Genomic DNA, 17009 nt, shown 5'->3' with positions numbered 1-17009 from the left:
CGAAACTTTTCTTGGATGGAGGCTCGGGTATTTAGGTTTTTCCTGAACAGATGAATATATAGGCGGACTGACTTCTGAAGGTGTTGCTAGCTGACTAGTGGCGTGGCGCACTACCGACGTTAGCAACAACGTGGAACCTGCACACAACACAACCAAAGTATTTTTCCCCAACTTGCAGTGAGGTTGTCAATCTCACCGGTTTGCTGAACACAAAGGATTAGACATATCAAGTGGAAGGAGATGTTTGTAGTAATTAAAGAAAACATGAATTGCAGTAAGTAAATAGAACAGGATGATTGTATCAGTATAAAAGAAAGTACCGGGGTCCAAAGTTCACTAGAGGTGTCTCTCGATAAAGATAAATAGCATGTTGGGTGAACAAATTACAGCTGGGCAATTGACAGAATATCGACCATACATGACAAGATGATTACTATGAGATTTGATTGGGCATTACAACATAATACATAGACCGTAATCCAACTGCGTCTATGACTAATAATCCACCTTTCGGTTATCGTCCGAACCCCTTTCAGTATTAAGTTGCAAGCAACAGATTATCGAATTAAGCAATGTGTGTAAAGTAAACAATAGAATTACCCTGGATAAAACATTATTGTTTTCTCCCTAGTAGCAACATCACATCTACAATCTTAGAAGTTATTGTCACTCTTCCAGAAAACTAGAGGCATGAACCTACTATCGAGCATAAATACACCATCTTGGAGTCACAAGCATCTACTTGGCCAGAGTATCTACTAGCAACGGAGAACACGCAAGATCACAAATAACATATGACATGAATATATAATCGACCTCAACATAGTATACAATATTCATCTGATCCCAGCAAACACAACATGTAGGATTACATAAGGATGATCTTGACCATGTAGGGCAGCTCACAAGATCTATACATGAAGCACAAATTGGAGAAGACAACCATCTAGCGACTGCTATGGACGTATAGTCTAGGGATGACTACTCACGCATCACTTTGGAGGCGGGCATTGTGATGTAGATGCCTCCGGCGATGATTCCCCCCCCCCCCCGGCAGGGTGCCGGGAAGAACTTCAGAACCCCCCGAGATGGGTTCTGCGGTGGCAGCCGCGACGGAACTTTTCGTGGATGGAGGCTCGGGTATCCAGGGTTTTCCCGATTTCTTGCTTAAATAGGCGAAGGATTTAGGTCGGTGGGGTGCCTAGGGGCCCCACACCACCCCTAGGCAAGGGCCACACCCAAGCCGCGCCATGGGGTGGTCTGGCCGCCCTGTGGCGCCTCTTCGACCCCCCTCTGGACTCTATCTTCGTTTCAGTAAAATATTAACTTCGGCTTTTGTTTCATCCAATTCTGAGAATATTTCTGTACAACTTTTCTGAAATACAAAAACAGCAGAAACCATGGAACCGGCACTATGGCATCTTGTTGATAGGTTAGTGTCGGAAATCATGTAAAAGTGCAACGAAGCGTAAGAAAAAAACATATACAAATTGGTCTAAAACAAGCATGGAGCATCAAAAATTATAGATACGTTTGAGACGTATTAAGCATCCCCAAGCTTAACTCCTGCTCGTCCTCGAGTAGGTAAGTGATAATAAAATAATTTTTGAGGTGACATGAAGCCAACACAATCTTGATCAAGCATGTAAAGCATTATGAGCTGGGATCAAAGTACTCTAAACATAGGCATGATAGATATAAATTCAATAAAACTTAGCAACTATGTTATAACATGAAGAGTAACTCAAACAAAGGATCATGAATAATACTGCATTGAAAGCAACTGTTTGTTTATGAGCATAGAGAAAAATAACAAAGTGGTACTCAAGATGTCCTTTATGAAGTAGCAAAACATAAATGCTAGGACACCTTCAAAGTTCAGAGGGTGACTAGATACAAGTAATTTAAGAACAAACAATAGCACAATCATGAATCAATCAATAATAATTTTGGGACTATGCACATTGCACTAAGAATGACAACTACGCTCTCTTAATTGGTGCATAAAGTAGAAGATGAAGACTCGACATAAAAGTAAAAGAGGGACTCTTTGCAGAGTAAGCAAGATAAACAAGTTTTATAAACCTTCCAAAAAGTATGGTACTTATTAGTTTTGAGCTCTCATTGCCCCTACCATAAGCATCTTGAATGGTTAAAGTTAATGTGAGTCAAATATGAGCTATATGCTTGCAAATCACAAGTTGAAAATCTCATGCCCCTTGAATGCGAGTACCTAAACCTCATGCTACTCAACTTAGGTCCCAAATAAGTTCTTGTCATTGTAAGTGTACATGTATCATTGAGAACGGTCAACGGGGTACCTCTTGCCCGATGATATGGAGGTACTCTTGTAAGAGTAATCCCATGCCAAAATTCCAAGACAAACAGACAATGAGCATCTCAGTAATTTTTTATTTACTATGAGTATAGCTTTTTATTGCAAATCCTTCATAGAATGCTCACCACATATGGTTTAGCTGTAAATTTACACCATGAATGATGCATGGCTTAGATTAGCGGCCCAGGCGTTTCTCTAACTCATATACAAACTCCATGGACTTACAAGTTTTCATTTTATTTCGCACCGCTGGGCATCCATAAACAAAAGAACATGACATCAACTAAATATAAGTGCAATGTCGAAAGTGTTTCCCATGAAAGCATGGTTATACTAACTCCCAACTCGCAATTTGCAAACATATAAATTCATAAGATAGTCACAATGATCAAATTTATTAAGTGCAAGAAAGTAAAATGTGCCATCAAGTTCGTGAGAGCTTTACTAACTAATTTTCTCATGCCAAAATTTAATTTGGAAGATAAATAAAAACATAATGAATTACTTGGAATAGCATTAATGCTACTAGGTATATATGGTGAACACAATTCGCAAACTTTGGTTAATGGTGGTTGGATGCACGAGTAGAGATCATACTCAGCACAGGCGAAAGCTAGCAAAGACTGGGAGCGACCAACTAAGAGAGCAATAATGGTCATAATCATGCATAGCAAGAAAAAATTATCAATCAAAGCATAAAGTGATATTACAAGTCAAAAACTAAATGATCATTGTGGCTTTAATTGACTGGTTATAGTCATAACATGGTACAAGCATGTGCCAAGTCAACCCAATAAAGCATCAAAGGAGAATACCACAATATTATGCTTTTATGATGGAAACAACACATGATTCTTTCAATGACACATTATGCAAAAAAAATACTAATTAACCATATGACAAGTATAACATCCAACATGACATGCCAAACTCTATGCCACAGTCTAGACAAGCTTCCTTTTGCATCACTATAGTCATGAAATATTTTACGCGTATCCAACACCAATCAACTTATTTGAAATAGCTCTCAGAGATGAAATACAATATGGATCATAGAGCTAATCATACATAAATAAATAATACTAACGATCTCTGAACAAAATTCAAGTGAAAGAACAAGGGCTAAACGCAGTAGTAGCAAACTAGAACACTCGCAGAACAATAAGAGCGGAAACTAGAGCGTTCTATGCAATTAAAACGGAGCGAGTCTTTATCCAAAACAAATGTGCCGGGATCCAACATATGCTACAAAAAACAAAACTAAACTAAACAAAAAACAAAAATAAAGATGCTCCAAGAACAACACATAGCGAATGAAGCAATAAACATATAGCGCATAGAGAGATGACCTGTTGCTTTGTTGATGAAGAGGGGATGCCTTGGGCATCCCCAAGCTTTGACGCTTGTACGTATTGGATATTTCTTGGGGTGCAGGAGAATCTCCAAGCTTGCGCTTTTGTCCATTCTTCATTCCATCACACCATTCTTTTCTCCCTACACTTGAAAACTTCCTTCATACAAAACTTCACACAATTCTCTATTAGCAGCATTAGTACAATCAAAATAAACAAATTCATTTGGGTTCAGTACTAACATATATCAAACATATATTAAAGAATTAGCTACTGTAGCAACCTTTCAAAAAGCTCTTTGATCAAAAGAACTCAAATGGCAAATGCAAATAGTGAAGAAATCTGTCAAAACAGAACAGCAGGTAAAGATGGATTTTTTTGAAAATCCTCTGTTGCTCATCTCGAAAAGTGGTCAACTAACGAAAGTTAGATAATAACCCGGGGCATATGCATAAAAAATGACAGCTCAAAATTCTGCTCTGGCTATTTTTACGAATTTTTATGGTAACAACACAGAATCTGTTTTCAGGACAACAACTTTCTCAAATCTTACTTTCTTCCTATTAGAGGCTATTCTAGGCACAAAAATGAAATAAAAATGATAAGGAGAGGTTATTACAGATGTAATAACTTCCAAGACTCAACAAAAGAAAAAAATTACAGTAAATAAACATGGGTTATCTCCCAAAAGTGCTTTTCTTTAACGCCTTTCAGCTAGGCGCAGAAAAATTACGAGCATCAAGTACTATCAAGTGAAGAAGCATTAAGATCAATGCAAGAAGTCTTTTCAACAAGGATTTGTATTTTATCAATATGAGTCTTAGAAAACCCTTGCTTAGCACTTTTAGGTTCACTACTTTCATCAAATGGATTTTCAGGAACAATCCAATCAAATTCTTTTCCCAAGCTTCATGCATTGCTACTAATTTGAAAGGTATTGGTATTTTACCATCTTTCTTATTTTTGGTTTGGTCTAGTGTACCAAAGATATCTACACATGAGCCTAGCATCTCAAACCGATCAAAAACTTTCCTAGCTTCTATAACAACATCTTTAAATTCTCTAAGCAAAGTTTCTAGGATAAAGTCTTTATTTTAATCATCCTCAACATCATGGAGTTTAAGAAACATTTGTTGCATAAAAGGATTAAGGCTAACAAATCTATCCTCCAGCATTTGAACTAAACAAGCTACAGCAGTTTCATAATTAGGAGCAAGTTCTTCCAGGGATTTATCCTCAATTTATTTATGCTTACTAACATGATTGAAGAATTTTTCAATGTTATTTTCCCAATTATAGAACCACTACCTACAGATAGCTCCTTTAGATCGTACTTAGGGATCAACATAATGAACTAGAAAGAAAATAACAACTATAAAAGAAGCTAAAAAATGTGTTTTGATATAAAGAAGCAAACAAAAGAAAGTAAAGCAAACTAAGAAAACTATAACAAAGTAAAGAGATTGGAGATGAGAGACTCCCCTTGCAGGAATCCTTTTTATCCCCGGCAACGGTGCCAGAAAATCTTGATTGTGCTCTGGTGATGGTGCCAGACAATCTTGTTGAGCGTTCTTGTGGAAGCGGTTGGCAAACCCCAAGAGGAAGGTGTGATTAGCACATCAGCAAGATTTCCCTAAGTACGAAACCAAGGTTTAATCAATCGGTAGGAGAAATGCATGACTTCTGAAGGTGTTGCTAGCTGACTAGTGGCGGGATGCATTACCAGCGTCAGCAACAATGTGGAACCTGCACACAAGACAACCAAAGTACTTTGCCCCAACTTGCAGTGAGATTGTCAATCTTACCGCTTTGCTGAACACAAAGGATTATACGTATCGAGTGGAATGAGATGTTTGTAGTAATTAAAAGAACAGGAATTGCAGTAAGTAAACAGAACAGGATGATTGTATCAGTATAAAAGAAAGGACCGGGATCCACAGTTCACTAGAGGCGTCTCGCCATAAAATAAATAGCATGTTGGATGAATAAATTACAGCTGGGCAATTGATAGAATATTGACCATACATGACAAGATGATTACTATGAGATTTGATTGGGCATTACAACATAATACATAGACCGTAATCCAACTGCGTTTGTGACTAATAATCCACCTTCAGTATTAAGTTGCAAGCAACAGATTATCGCATTAAGCAATGTGTGTAAAGTAAACAATAGAATTACCCTTGGATAAAACATTGTTGTTTTCTCCCTAGTAGCAACAGCACATCTACAATCTTAGAAGTTATTGTCACTCTTCCAGAAAACTAAAGGCATGAACCTACTATCGAGCATAAATACCCCCTCTTGGAGTCACAAGCATCTACTTGGCCTGAGTATCTACTAGCAACAGGGAGCATGCAAGATCACAAATAACATATGACATGAATATATAATCGATCTCAACATAGTATATAATATTCATCGGATCCCAGCAAACACAACATGTAGGATTACATAAGGATGATCTTGATCATGTAGGTTAGCTCACAAGATCTATACATGAAGCATAAATTGGAGAAGACAACCATCTAGCTACTGCTATGAATCCATAATCTAGGGATGGACTACTCACGCATCACTTCGGAGGTGGGCATGGGGATGTAGATGCCTCCGGCGATGATTTTCCCCTCCGGCAGGGTGTCGGGAAGAGCTTCAGAACCCCGCAAGATGGGTTCTGCGATGGTGGCCGCGATGGAACTTTTCGTGGATGGAGGCTCGGGTATCCAGGGTTTTCCCAAGATCATGCTCAAATAGGTGGATGATTTAGGTCGGCGGGGTGCATGGGGGGCCCACACCACCCCTAGGCACGGGCCACACCCAGGCCGCGCCATGGGGTGGTCTGGCCGCCCTATCGCGCCTCTTCGACCCCCCCCCCCTCTGGACTCTGTCTTCGTTTCGGCAAAATATTGACTTCGGCTTTTGTTTCTTACAATTCCGAGAATATTTCCTGTACAACTTTTCTAAAATACAAAAACAGCAGAAAATAGGGAACTGACACTGTGGCATCTTGTTAATAGGTTAGTGCCGGAAATCATGTAAAAGTGCAACAAAGTGTAAGCAAAACATATATTGACTGGTTTAAAACAAACATGGAGCATCAAAAATTATAGATACGTTTGAGACGTATCAAGCCACACACTATTAGCTGAGACATCAGAGACACACTCGATTCATGACCACCAGAGGATGCCTAACCACTAGATGATGTCTTAACACTCATTCCCTTGCCCCCTACTTTCCGTGGCTGCTTTCCATGGCAGGAGCACATTGATATGAATTTTATCGAAACGGCTATTAGAATTCAAAGAAAAAATACTCCCAAATGCTCATCGCTAATTTAGTGGGACCAATCTTTCCTCGCTAATGTTGAAATATTGTATATCAGTTGAATCGCCCGGGCTCCAGGGATAACAAGCACACATACTTTCTGGCAAATCTTTGTATGAAATGGATGTTTCAACCATTGGGTAAGAAAATCCATTCAAATGTTGGACTTTAAAATCACGCAATATGCTAGTATCCAGTCTAACCTTCAGCCGCAATGCAAGCGTTGGATCAATCCTATTTGAAAAGCAAGGCTAGGAAAAATTCAGTTAGATGGACGGCAGCGATTCACGTGTCCAATGGTCAAATACTGCCTATTTTCAAGTTACATCACAAATTTGAAGGGAAACGATGCTTATCCAGATCGAATCCATGAGCTCGATCCCTTCGGTTCAAGCCAATCTTTTCCGCGGTCGATGGCCCTACTCGGTTCGCTAGTCGCCATCGTTTCGTGTCCCGCGACAGGGGCAGGGAATGATATAAGGTAAGAGGGCACGGCGGTCATTGGGTTGGCGGATGGGGAAGTGCAGGAGCTGATTGAGAGAGATTTTTTCCGAGATGAAGAGAGACAAGCTTGTCCTCCGAGGTGTTATTCGTCGGAAGCATATAACAATCAACGCCTTTGACCCGACACCAACCCTTTGTCCGAGCGTTTGAGACCAGGGAGAGAAGAAACGCGAGGAAATGTTCAGAGGCTGGCAAAAACCTCATTAGAATCATTTTTGTAACTACTTGTCTGCTCAGTTCCCTTTAGATAAAAGTGAACGCCCTATATCAATTTACACTGGGAACAAACTTTTTTCCTTACATGCACAGGGAACAAACATAGACAGGTCGAAACTAGCTAGGCAAGTGCCTCGGCGCTCTTTCCTTGAGGCTCCACGAACCGCTTCCAGTACCAGTGCTTGACCCAGACGGTGGTCATGGACTCGAGAGGGACGCCCTTGGTCTCCGGCAGGAACAGCGCGATGAAGACGGTCATCACGGCGACCCAGGCGGCGTAGTACGCGAAGGTGCCGTACTTGAAGGCGCAGAGCATGGGGAGGAATGACTGCGTCTGCACGAACGTCAGACCGAGGCCGATGGACACGTTCATGGCCTGCCCCGCCGACCGGATGTCCACCGGGAATATCTCTCCCGGCACCACCCACCCCAGCGGCCCCCACGACCACCCGAACCCGGCGGCGTGGACGCACGTCAACACCACCACCGCCACGCCGTACGTCCTCGCCATCGGCGCCTCGCCGCCCTTCCCGATTTGCGCGCCCATGATCCATGCAATCGCGACCTGGGCAATGATCATCTGCACGCCGCCGACCATGAACAGCACCTTGCGGCCGTAGCGGTCGATGACGAGGGCCGAGAGCATCAGGGCCACCAGGTTCGTGGCGCCCAGTATGACGGCGCCCATCAGCGCCGCGTTGCTGCCGAACCCGACGGTGCGGAACACCAGCGGCGAGAAGAAGGACAGCACGATCACGCCCGTGAGCTGGAAGAACATTGGCACGGCCACGGCGAGCACCAGGTGAGGCCGGTACTCGCGCCTCGTCGCCATCCGCCGGAACGCGCCGTCCTCGCTCTCGCGCGCCACCTCAACGGACTGCACAATGTCCTTGAGCTCCGCGTCCACGTCCGCGTTCGCCCCGCGCACGCGGACCAGCGCGGCGCGGGCGTCGTCCGTCCTGCCGCGCATGACGAGGCTGCTGGGGGTGTCGGTGAGGAAGAGGGCACCCAGGAAGATGATCACCGCCGGCGCGCCGGCCAGGCCCAGGGAGAGGCGCCAGCCCCAGGAGATGCGCGCGGTGGCGTAGTTGACGAGGTTGGCGGTCAGTACGCCGACACCGAGGAAGAACTGGAAGCCGGCGGTGAGGGAGCCGCGCCACTTCGACGGGGCCATCTCGGCGAGGAACAGAGGAGCGGCCTGTCATTTCAAACATACTCGTATGAAATTTGTGTATTTAGAGCAACTCCAAAGTTCAACTCAGCCTGAGTCAGAGTTTCAAACAAAGCATTTAAGGGGTGATTTCTGGCCCTTATCATCTCGGTATTTCACTTTGTATGAGGCTGCATTTGGTATTGAGGTAAGTACAGGTAATCCAGCTTTCCTTAACTGTTTTTTTCGTCTGACTAATCAATTTTCATGTTTTCGTAGCTTATTTTCCAGATTAGGTCAATCAATCTCAAGACAGTACAATTCACTAATTCAGCAACCTCAACCTTCAGAGTTCAAACTGAGCCAGAGTAGTGTCAAACAAAGCATATTTGCACTTCTTTTGAGTACACTACTTTTGTAAAGAACTTACAGTAAACTAATAATCGGACAACATCTCTCTTTGTGGGAAAAAGATGCTAGAGTCTGACATAGTATAATAAGGCTTAGTCAGCAGGTCTAATGGTTTAAATATTATATTTATGCTTAGTTAGATTAGAGAGAAAGTAAGACTAGTCACAATCTGAAGTATCACATACTAGTATCATACATATGATATTAGTTTATGATACCATTCTCTCAATACATAATATCATAAGATAGTATCATAATTTTATCATATTTAATGTTTTATAAAATCTCATGCAAACTTGTAGATGATGTATTTACTATTATTTTTTCTAGTTTTATGTGTTATGATACATTATCATATTATAATACCCTCTCACCTCTTATGTCATTAATTGATGTAACACATCAAAATTTTGTCAACATGACGTGCATGATAGCACTTATGATAGTTTCATTGTGGCTAATCTAAATGGTCTCTCATGCAAGAGTTGGCTCTCACAATGCTCCTAAGTACCTTGTTAAAGTGACAAGTGGAACATGTATTATTAAAGTGGTACATCTTAGTACCTAGCTATTATCATATTGACTATAAGGTTGCTTCTAGATGACATGATAATGTCTTATAACTAGCCGCCGGTCCTACTGTTGAACATGCTCTCAAGGTCACAGTGTTTTGGGCTTGGCTAAGAGAAAAATACTACTCCCTCCGTTCCTTTCTATAGTGCCTATTGTATTTTGGCACAAAAATTAGCGCAAGCCATTTTTTGACACAAAATCCCCTAGCGATCATAGAAACAAAATAGAAAACTGAAATCAGATCTCAGAAAATAATCTTGTTTCCATAACCGATCGCGTCATGTACTCCCTCTCTCCCGCTATTCTTTCCATAATCAGATTGGTTTCCACATTTTCTGGACGGGAACAGATTGGTTTCCAGATTTACTGGACGGGAACAGATTCGTTTCCAGATTTTCTGGCGGGAACAGATCGGTGGAAGGGGTTCTTTGCAAAAAAAACATAGCTTTACTCTTATATTCTGAAACAAAAGCGAAAAAATAATAGGCGTTATAGAAAGGAACGGATTGAGTACTTCTATATAGGAGCTCGGCTACAGCAAACCAGCTGTGAAGTTGTTAGGCAAGCAACCGGGTCAACTACTCAACTACCAAATGATTAACTAATGATGGCGACGATTCATTCGCACACTAGTAGTTGAACAAGTTTTATCTAGTTAGTAGTTTGCCAAGCTGTACTACTACTCACTCCATCCCATAAAAATTGTCTAAGATTTATTAAAATTTAAATGTATATACGATACATTCAAATATAGATATATTTAAATGTTAATAGATCTCAGACAAACTTCGTGGGACAGAGGGTGTATTACTCTTGTGTATTCCATCTTGATTTACTACTCCTCTTAGAACTCCAAAAATATAATCTTATAGTCTATTGTGACTTGATTCATACTTCTTCTATTAAAAAATATAAAATGTTTTGGTAGCCTCCAATAGCGAACCAAAACATCTTATAATTTGGGAAGGACGTACTACAAACATAGGAATATGCCAAAGTGTGTTTGGTACTTTATTTACTAGCACCCTCTCTCATTCATTAGTACAATCAGTTAATTTACAATCCTAATTTTGAAAAACCTACATATGTCAGAATAAGCCTTAGATTAGTAATATGTTTGAACATGTGTATTTCTCTCAGCGATATGTTTTAAACAAGCCCAAAATAGGGTTTTTAGACAAAATTTAAAATCAGAATTTTGAAACACAATGATTGTATTGATGGACTGTGAAACCACCAATGAAAAGACACTGATTTTTAATCCTAAATTTGAAATGTATGTGTCTGAATAAATATCAAATTAACAATATGTTTCAATCTGTCTATTCACTTTGGCGGTATATTTTGAACAAGCTCAAAATAGGTTTTGTTTCGAAAAAATTCAAAACATGAATACCAAAACCCAAGAAACCTCGTGATGGATTTAGAAACCCATTAAAAGAACATCAAAATAGATGCAATTTTAAAAAAATGGTATTTCATAAATTGGCAACTAATACATACACTACACCACATCACTAGAATCCCATAGACAACTAGGTCGGGAAAGCAGCTTTTGCTAACAAAAAGTCGGTTGGGAAAGGGTTTTGTCGACTGACCCCAACTATTTGTCACTGAAAGCGCAGTTGGCGAAGGTCTTTCTGGACGACATCTCTTTACGGACCAATAGTTCGTCGGCTAAGCTATAGCTTTCCCCATCAACATATACTTCCTCCACAGACTATTCTTCCCAGACCAACATTTGTTTCCCAGCCAACAATCAGTTTGTTTAAGGTTTGTCAACCAGCATGTTTGAAGTATACTGAAACGCATTCAAACATGATGATGCACAAGAAACCTCTTCGCTTGGAACACAGTGAACTCTGAGTCAATTGTCATTTACTTGCTAACTGTGATAAAACCAAGTTTGAAACAAAATGAAACAAATTGTTTCAAAAATATTTTCGCTAGGTTTCATGAAGTTATTTAAAGTTTCACCAAGTTTCTAAGTCAATTTTCAAATATTGTCAAAATATATTCAATATTGGTCTTGTTTTGAAGCTCTCTTCACTAGAAACCCAAATATTCAAATGATGTTCTAATGGAATTTATGATTAAAAGTTATATAAGTTCTAAATTTTAGAACTAGTTCTTATAAATTAAAGTGTGTAAGGAAAGAGAATGAAAGCTGACAAATTATCTTTAAAAAGTGGAAGAGAGAAGGTGGAGCATGCACGGGACTTTCCTTTCCTTGTATGGTAGAATTGCCGTTCTCACTTATTTCAAAAAAAAAAAAGAATTGCCGTTCTCACAAAACCCCGAGTTTCTGACTGGCAGCACTCGGCAAACCAATATACACTCGGCACATTGCTTTGCCATGTGTTGAGTGTCCATTTTCATCGAGTGTTTAGCGAGTGTGGCAAAGAGAACGTTTCCGGTATTCCTGGGTTTTAGAGTTTTGGAAATCTTCTGGCAGTCTCTTCTTTAATTAGCAAGAGCTCAGTATAGCTCCGAACGGCTACAGTTTTGTATGGCATGGTGTGTTGACAATGGCAAGTAACTGAGCACACCTAGCTGTCTGCGAATAATTAACATGCAAATCCATCGCACGCAAGGTCGAATGAGTCCAGTGAACACTGGCTGGCCGTATACGCAGGATATGTCAAGTGAAGACTTAATTTGGATCATTCACTGTCACATGCACTGATGAGATCATGCCCGGTGGTGGAGGCGACATGTGCAGGGTGTACTGACCTGGTTGGTGAAGCCGACGCCGAAGCCGAGCAGCATGCGCCCGATGATGAGCATGGCGATGTTGACGGCCGCGCCGGTGATGGCGCCGCCGGCGAAGAAGAGCGCCCCTCCCATGAGCATGATGCGCTGCCGCCCCACGGCCTTGGTGACGCGGCTGGCCACGAGCGACGACACCAGCCCGGCCACGTACAGCGACGACGTGAAGGCCGTGAGCGCCTGGCTGTCGTAGAGGCAGTAGTCGTCGCGCTTCGCCGCCGCCATCCTCGCCAGGACGTGCGGGAAGAACCGCTCCAGGAACGGCTCCATCTGCGACACGCCGCCTGAGAGCATACATGTTCGTCAAGCTCCGTCCCCGCCGGCCCCCATATGTAACTGAAGAAGCAGCTAGCGATGGATGGATGCTCACCTGAGATGCCGATGTCGTAGCCGAAGATGAGGCCGCCGGAGGCAGCCACGAGGCACGTCGTGAGCACCGACAGCGTCAGGCGTCCGCCGTAGTCCGTAGCCTGGAGGCCGTCGTTCGCCACGACGGCACCACCACCGGCCATCTCTCTCAGTGTGCACTTCGCGCGTTTTAGTTTACGCCCTCGCTATCCAGCACAGCAGACAGAGCTCTCTCGTCAAAGGCATCTGAGCCAGGAGAGGATATATGTAGACTTCCACGTGCTGGTGGCCGAACTCAAAGAACGGCAGGTAGGCACTACCCAGCCAGCTGAGCATGGTCAGTACTCGAGTTAATAGCATAATTAAAACCAGCACATTAGCCAAATTTATCAGATGGGATAAAAAAAATTGCGAATTAGATGGGATAAAAATTCACCACCCATTTTTGTCCATGTGCCGGCAGAAGATGTGGGCGTATTGGAAGCGGGTGCCCACAGTGCCGCCCCCAAAACATGACACCCAATATGTTTTATAAAATTAAATTCAAACAAACGGTAGATTTTATTTTAAAATTTAGGTATTTTTACAAATGTAATAAATTAGAAACCTATATCTAACCTAATCTAGTACTGTTGAACACGCCATAGCGGTTGAACACGCCGAAGAAGAGAGTTAGAGTGTTGTTGTCGTTCACACCGTCGTTGCGGTCCCAAGTGGAGGAGGACATGCCGCTCCTCCTCAACGTCGCCTTCGTGGCCGCATTGGCCGCCCTAGACTTCATCCACCGGTGCAGGTGGGGGTTTGCCGCTGTCGTCGTTGTGGATGAGGTCGATGATGTTGTTGGAGTCGTAGGCGCTCCACCACTTCCGGAATTCGCCGTCCGTCAGGAAGACGACATTCGCCTACTCAGCGAGGGCCTTGCTGAGGCCGTGTACTCCTCCAGGTCGTGTTGGGCGCGCAATGCCACCTGCATCTAGCGGTGTGGCCATCACTTGTTGTGTGGATTTGGCACTAGCTTCTGTATCTTCGGTGGCATGGAGTCTCCTTCTTCTACAACGGGAAGACGAGCCACCCACACGGTGGCGGTGACAAATTCTCCATTTTGGGCTCAACGGGCGGTGCCTTCCATGCGCATGTGCCCGGCATCCTGAAGACGATGCTGGTGGCGTGTGGGAATGAGGCGGCGTCTCCCGTGAGTATGTGCCCAACGTCCTGAAGACGATACCGGTGGCGCGTGGGAACGAGGGAGTGTGTAGGGTCGAGGTCTGCGAGGAGGACGAACGGGAGCACGATGACGGGGAACGGCGAGATAGGTAGAAGGGGACGGTGCATGCCGTGAATATCTAACTAGGTATACCGTGATAGGCCCTTAATTCTGGTAAGCCCAGGTGGCTCAAAGATGGTGGTGAGGCCTATCGCCCGATGATGTCTACGCACGCTTCTATTCCTGTAGACAGTGTTGGGCCTCCAAGAGCAGAGGTTTGTAGAACAGCAGCAAGTTTTCCCTTAAGTGGATCACCCAAGGTTTATCGAACTCAGGGAGGAAGAGGTCAAAGATATCCCTCTCATGCAACCCTGCAATCACGATACAAGAAGTATCTTGTGTCCCCAACACACCTAATACACTTGTCAGATGTATAGGTGCACTAGTTCGGTGAAGAGATAGTGAAATACAATTGGTATGAATGAATATGAGTAGTAGTAACGGCGCCAGAAAATAGCTTGGTCGGCGTGCGGTTGATGGTAGTAATATTGCAGGAAGTAAAGATGCAAGAGAACAAGAAATAAGCGATGATTGCAGTATTTGGAAACAAGGCCTAAGGATCATACTTTCACTAGTGGACACTCTCAACATTGCAATCATAAAGGAATATAAATAAGCACTTCACTATGCTATTCTGAATTACTCTCTGGCAAGATAACGAACACTAATGCATCATGTAGGCAAACCTTAAAGATGTATTCCCAAGTACTAATAAACACCCCACGCTATCACTGTGAGCATTCATAGGAGGTACTAACACACCACAATTTCATAGAGACATCCAACTCAAATCATAACTCAGTGAACAAGTATTCTGAGAAATATAGCCTAAGAGACCCACACGGTGCACACACTGTCACCTTTACACACGTGGGACAAGAAGTCTCCGGAGATCACATAAGTAAAATCCACTTGAATAGCATAACGACATCTAGATTACAAGCTCATCATATGGATCTCAATCATGTAAGGCAGCTCATGAGATCATTGTATTGAAGTACATAGGAGAGAGATTAACCACATAGCTACCTGGTACAGCCCTTAGCCTCGAAGGAGAAATACTCCCTCCTCATGGGAGACAAGCAGCGTTGATGGAGATGGCGGTGGTGTCGATGGAGATGCCTTCCGGGGCACTTCCTCGTCCCGGCGGCGTGCCGGAACAGAGACTCCTGTCCCCCGGATCTTGGCTTCGCGATGGCGGCGGCTCCGGAAGGTTTTTCGTACCGTGGCTTTTCCGTCTCGAAGATTTAGGTCGTGGACCTTTAAATAGGCGAAGAGGCGGAGTCGGAAGGGTTACGGGGCGCCACACAATAGGGAGGCGCCCCCTTGGGCCGCGCCGGCCACATGTGTGGTGGCCCCGTGGCTCTCCTCCGGTCCCTCCCGGTGTTCCGGAAGCTTCGTGGAATTATAAGATGCCGGGCGTTGATTTCGTCCAATTCCAAGAATATTTCCTTACTAGGATTTCGAAACCAAAAACAGCGGAAAACGAGAACCGGCACTTCGGCATCTCGTTAATAGGTTAGTTCGGAAAACGCATAATAATGACATATAATGTGTATAAAACATGTGAGTACCATCATAAAAGTAGCATGGAACATAAGAAATTATAGATACGTTTGAGACGTATCAAGCATCCCCAAGCTTAGTTCCTACTCGCCCTCGAGTAGGTAAAAGATAACAAGGATAATTTCTGAAGTGACATGCTATCATAATCTTGATCAATACAATTGTAAAGTATATGAGATGAATGCAGCGATTCAAAGCAATGGTAAAGACAATAAGTAAACAATTGAATCATATAGCAAAGACTTTTCATGAATAGTACTTTCAAGACAAGCATCAATAAGACTTGCATAAGAGTTACTCATAAAGCAATAAATTCAAAGTAAAGGCATTGAAGCAACACAAAGGAAGATATAAGTTTCAGCAATTGCTTTCAACTTGTAGCATGTATATCTCATGGATAGTTGTCAACATAAAGCAATATAACAAGTGCAATAAGTAAACATGTAAGAATCAATGCACACAGTTGATACAAGTGTTTGCTTCTAAGATAGAAAGAAGTAGGTAAACTGACTCAACATAAAGTAGAAGAATGGCCCTTCGCAGAGGGAAGCATGGATTACCGTTTTTGTGCTAGAGCTTTTATTTTGAAAACATAGAAACAATTTTGTCAACGGTAGTAATAAAGCATATGTGTTATGTATAAGATATCCTATAAGTTGCAAGCCTCATGCATAGATTACCAATAGTGCTCGCACCTTGTCCTAATTAGCTTGGATTAACATGGATTATCATTGCATAGCGAAGAACAACAAGCAAAACAAGTATTGCAAAAGATTGTATTTCAAGAAAGAGAATTGGACCGGGGTCCACAGCTCACTAGAGGTGTCTCTCCCATAAGACGAACAGCATGTTGGGTGAACAAATTACAGCTTGGGCAATTGACAAATAAAGAGAGCATGACAATGCACATACATATCATGATGAGTATAGTGAGATTTAATTGGGCATTACGACAAAGTACATAGACCGCCATCCAACCGCATCTATGCCTAAAAAGTCCACCTTCAAAGTTATCATCCGAACCCTCCAAGCATTAAGTTGCAAAGCAATGTACAATTGCATTAAGTATGGTGCGTAATGTAATCAACAACTACATCCTTAGACATAGCATCAATGTTTTATCCCTAGTGGCAACAAGACAACACAACCTTAGAACTTTCTCGTCACCGTCCTGTGTGTCAATGCATG

The 17009-nt window shown here is 42.6% G+C and overlaps 1 protein-coding gene across 1 annotated transcript; it reads right to left on the bottom strand.

Moving 5' to 3' along the window:
- Positions 1-7861: 7861 nt before the first annotated feature.
- On the bottom strand, positions 7862-13155 carry LOC124671906 (sugar transport protein MST1-like). Its single transcript, XM_047208226.1, has 3 exons — positions 13014-13155; positions 12608-12927; positions 7862-8938 (listed from the first exon to the last, which is right to left on the bottom strand). Exons 1-3 carry the CDS (start codon positions 13153-13155, stop codon positions 7862-7864), a joined length of 1539 nt encoding a protein of 512 aa, XP_047064182.1.
- Positions 13156-17009: the final 3854 nt, after the last annotated feature.

This window comes from Lolium rigidum, chromosome 7, assembly GCF_022539505.1.
Source record: "Lolium rigidum isolate FL_2022 chromosome 7, APGP_CSIRO_Lrig_0.1, whole genome shotgun sequence".
Taxonomy (NCBI): Eukaryota; Viridiplantae; Streptophyta; class Magnoliopsida; order Poales; family Poaceae; genus Lolium; species Lolium rigidum.
The sequence above is the reverse complement of the archived record's forward strand: the minus strand, read 5'-3'. Positions and strand labels throughout refer to the sequence as shown.

Bases quoted from the DNA above. Each gene is read 5' to 3' on its own strand.
- LOC124671906 (XM_047208226.1), bottom strand. From the start codon at position 13,155: ATGGCCGGTGGTGGTGCCGTCGTGGCGAACGACGGCCTCCAGGCTACG. The intron at 12,928-13,013 runs GTGAGCATCCAT...GTATGCTCTCAG, and splicing joins CTACGACATCGGCATCTCAG to GCGGCGTGTCGCAGATGGAG. The intron at 8,939-12,607 runs GTCAGTACACCC...TTGAAATGACAG, and splicing joins GCGTCGGCTTCACCAACCAG to GCCGCTCCTCTGTTCCTCGC.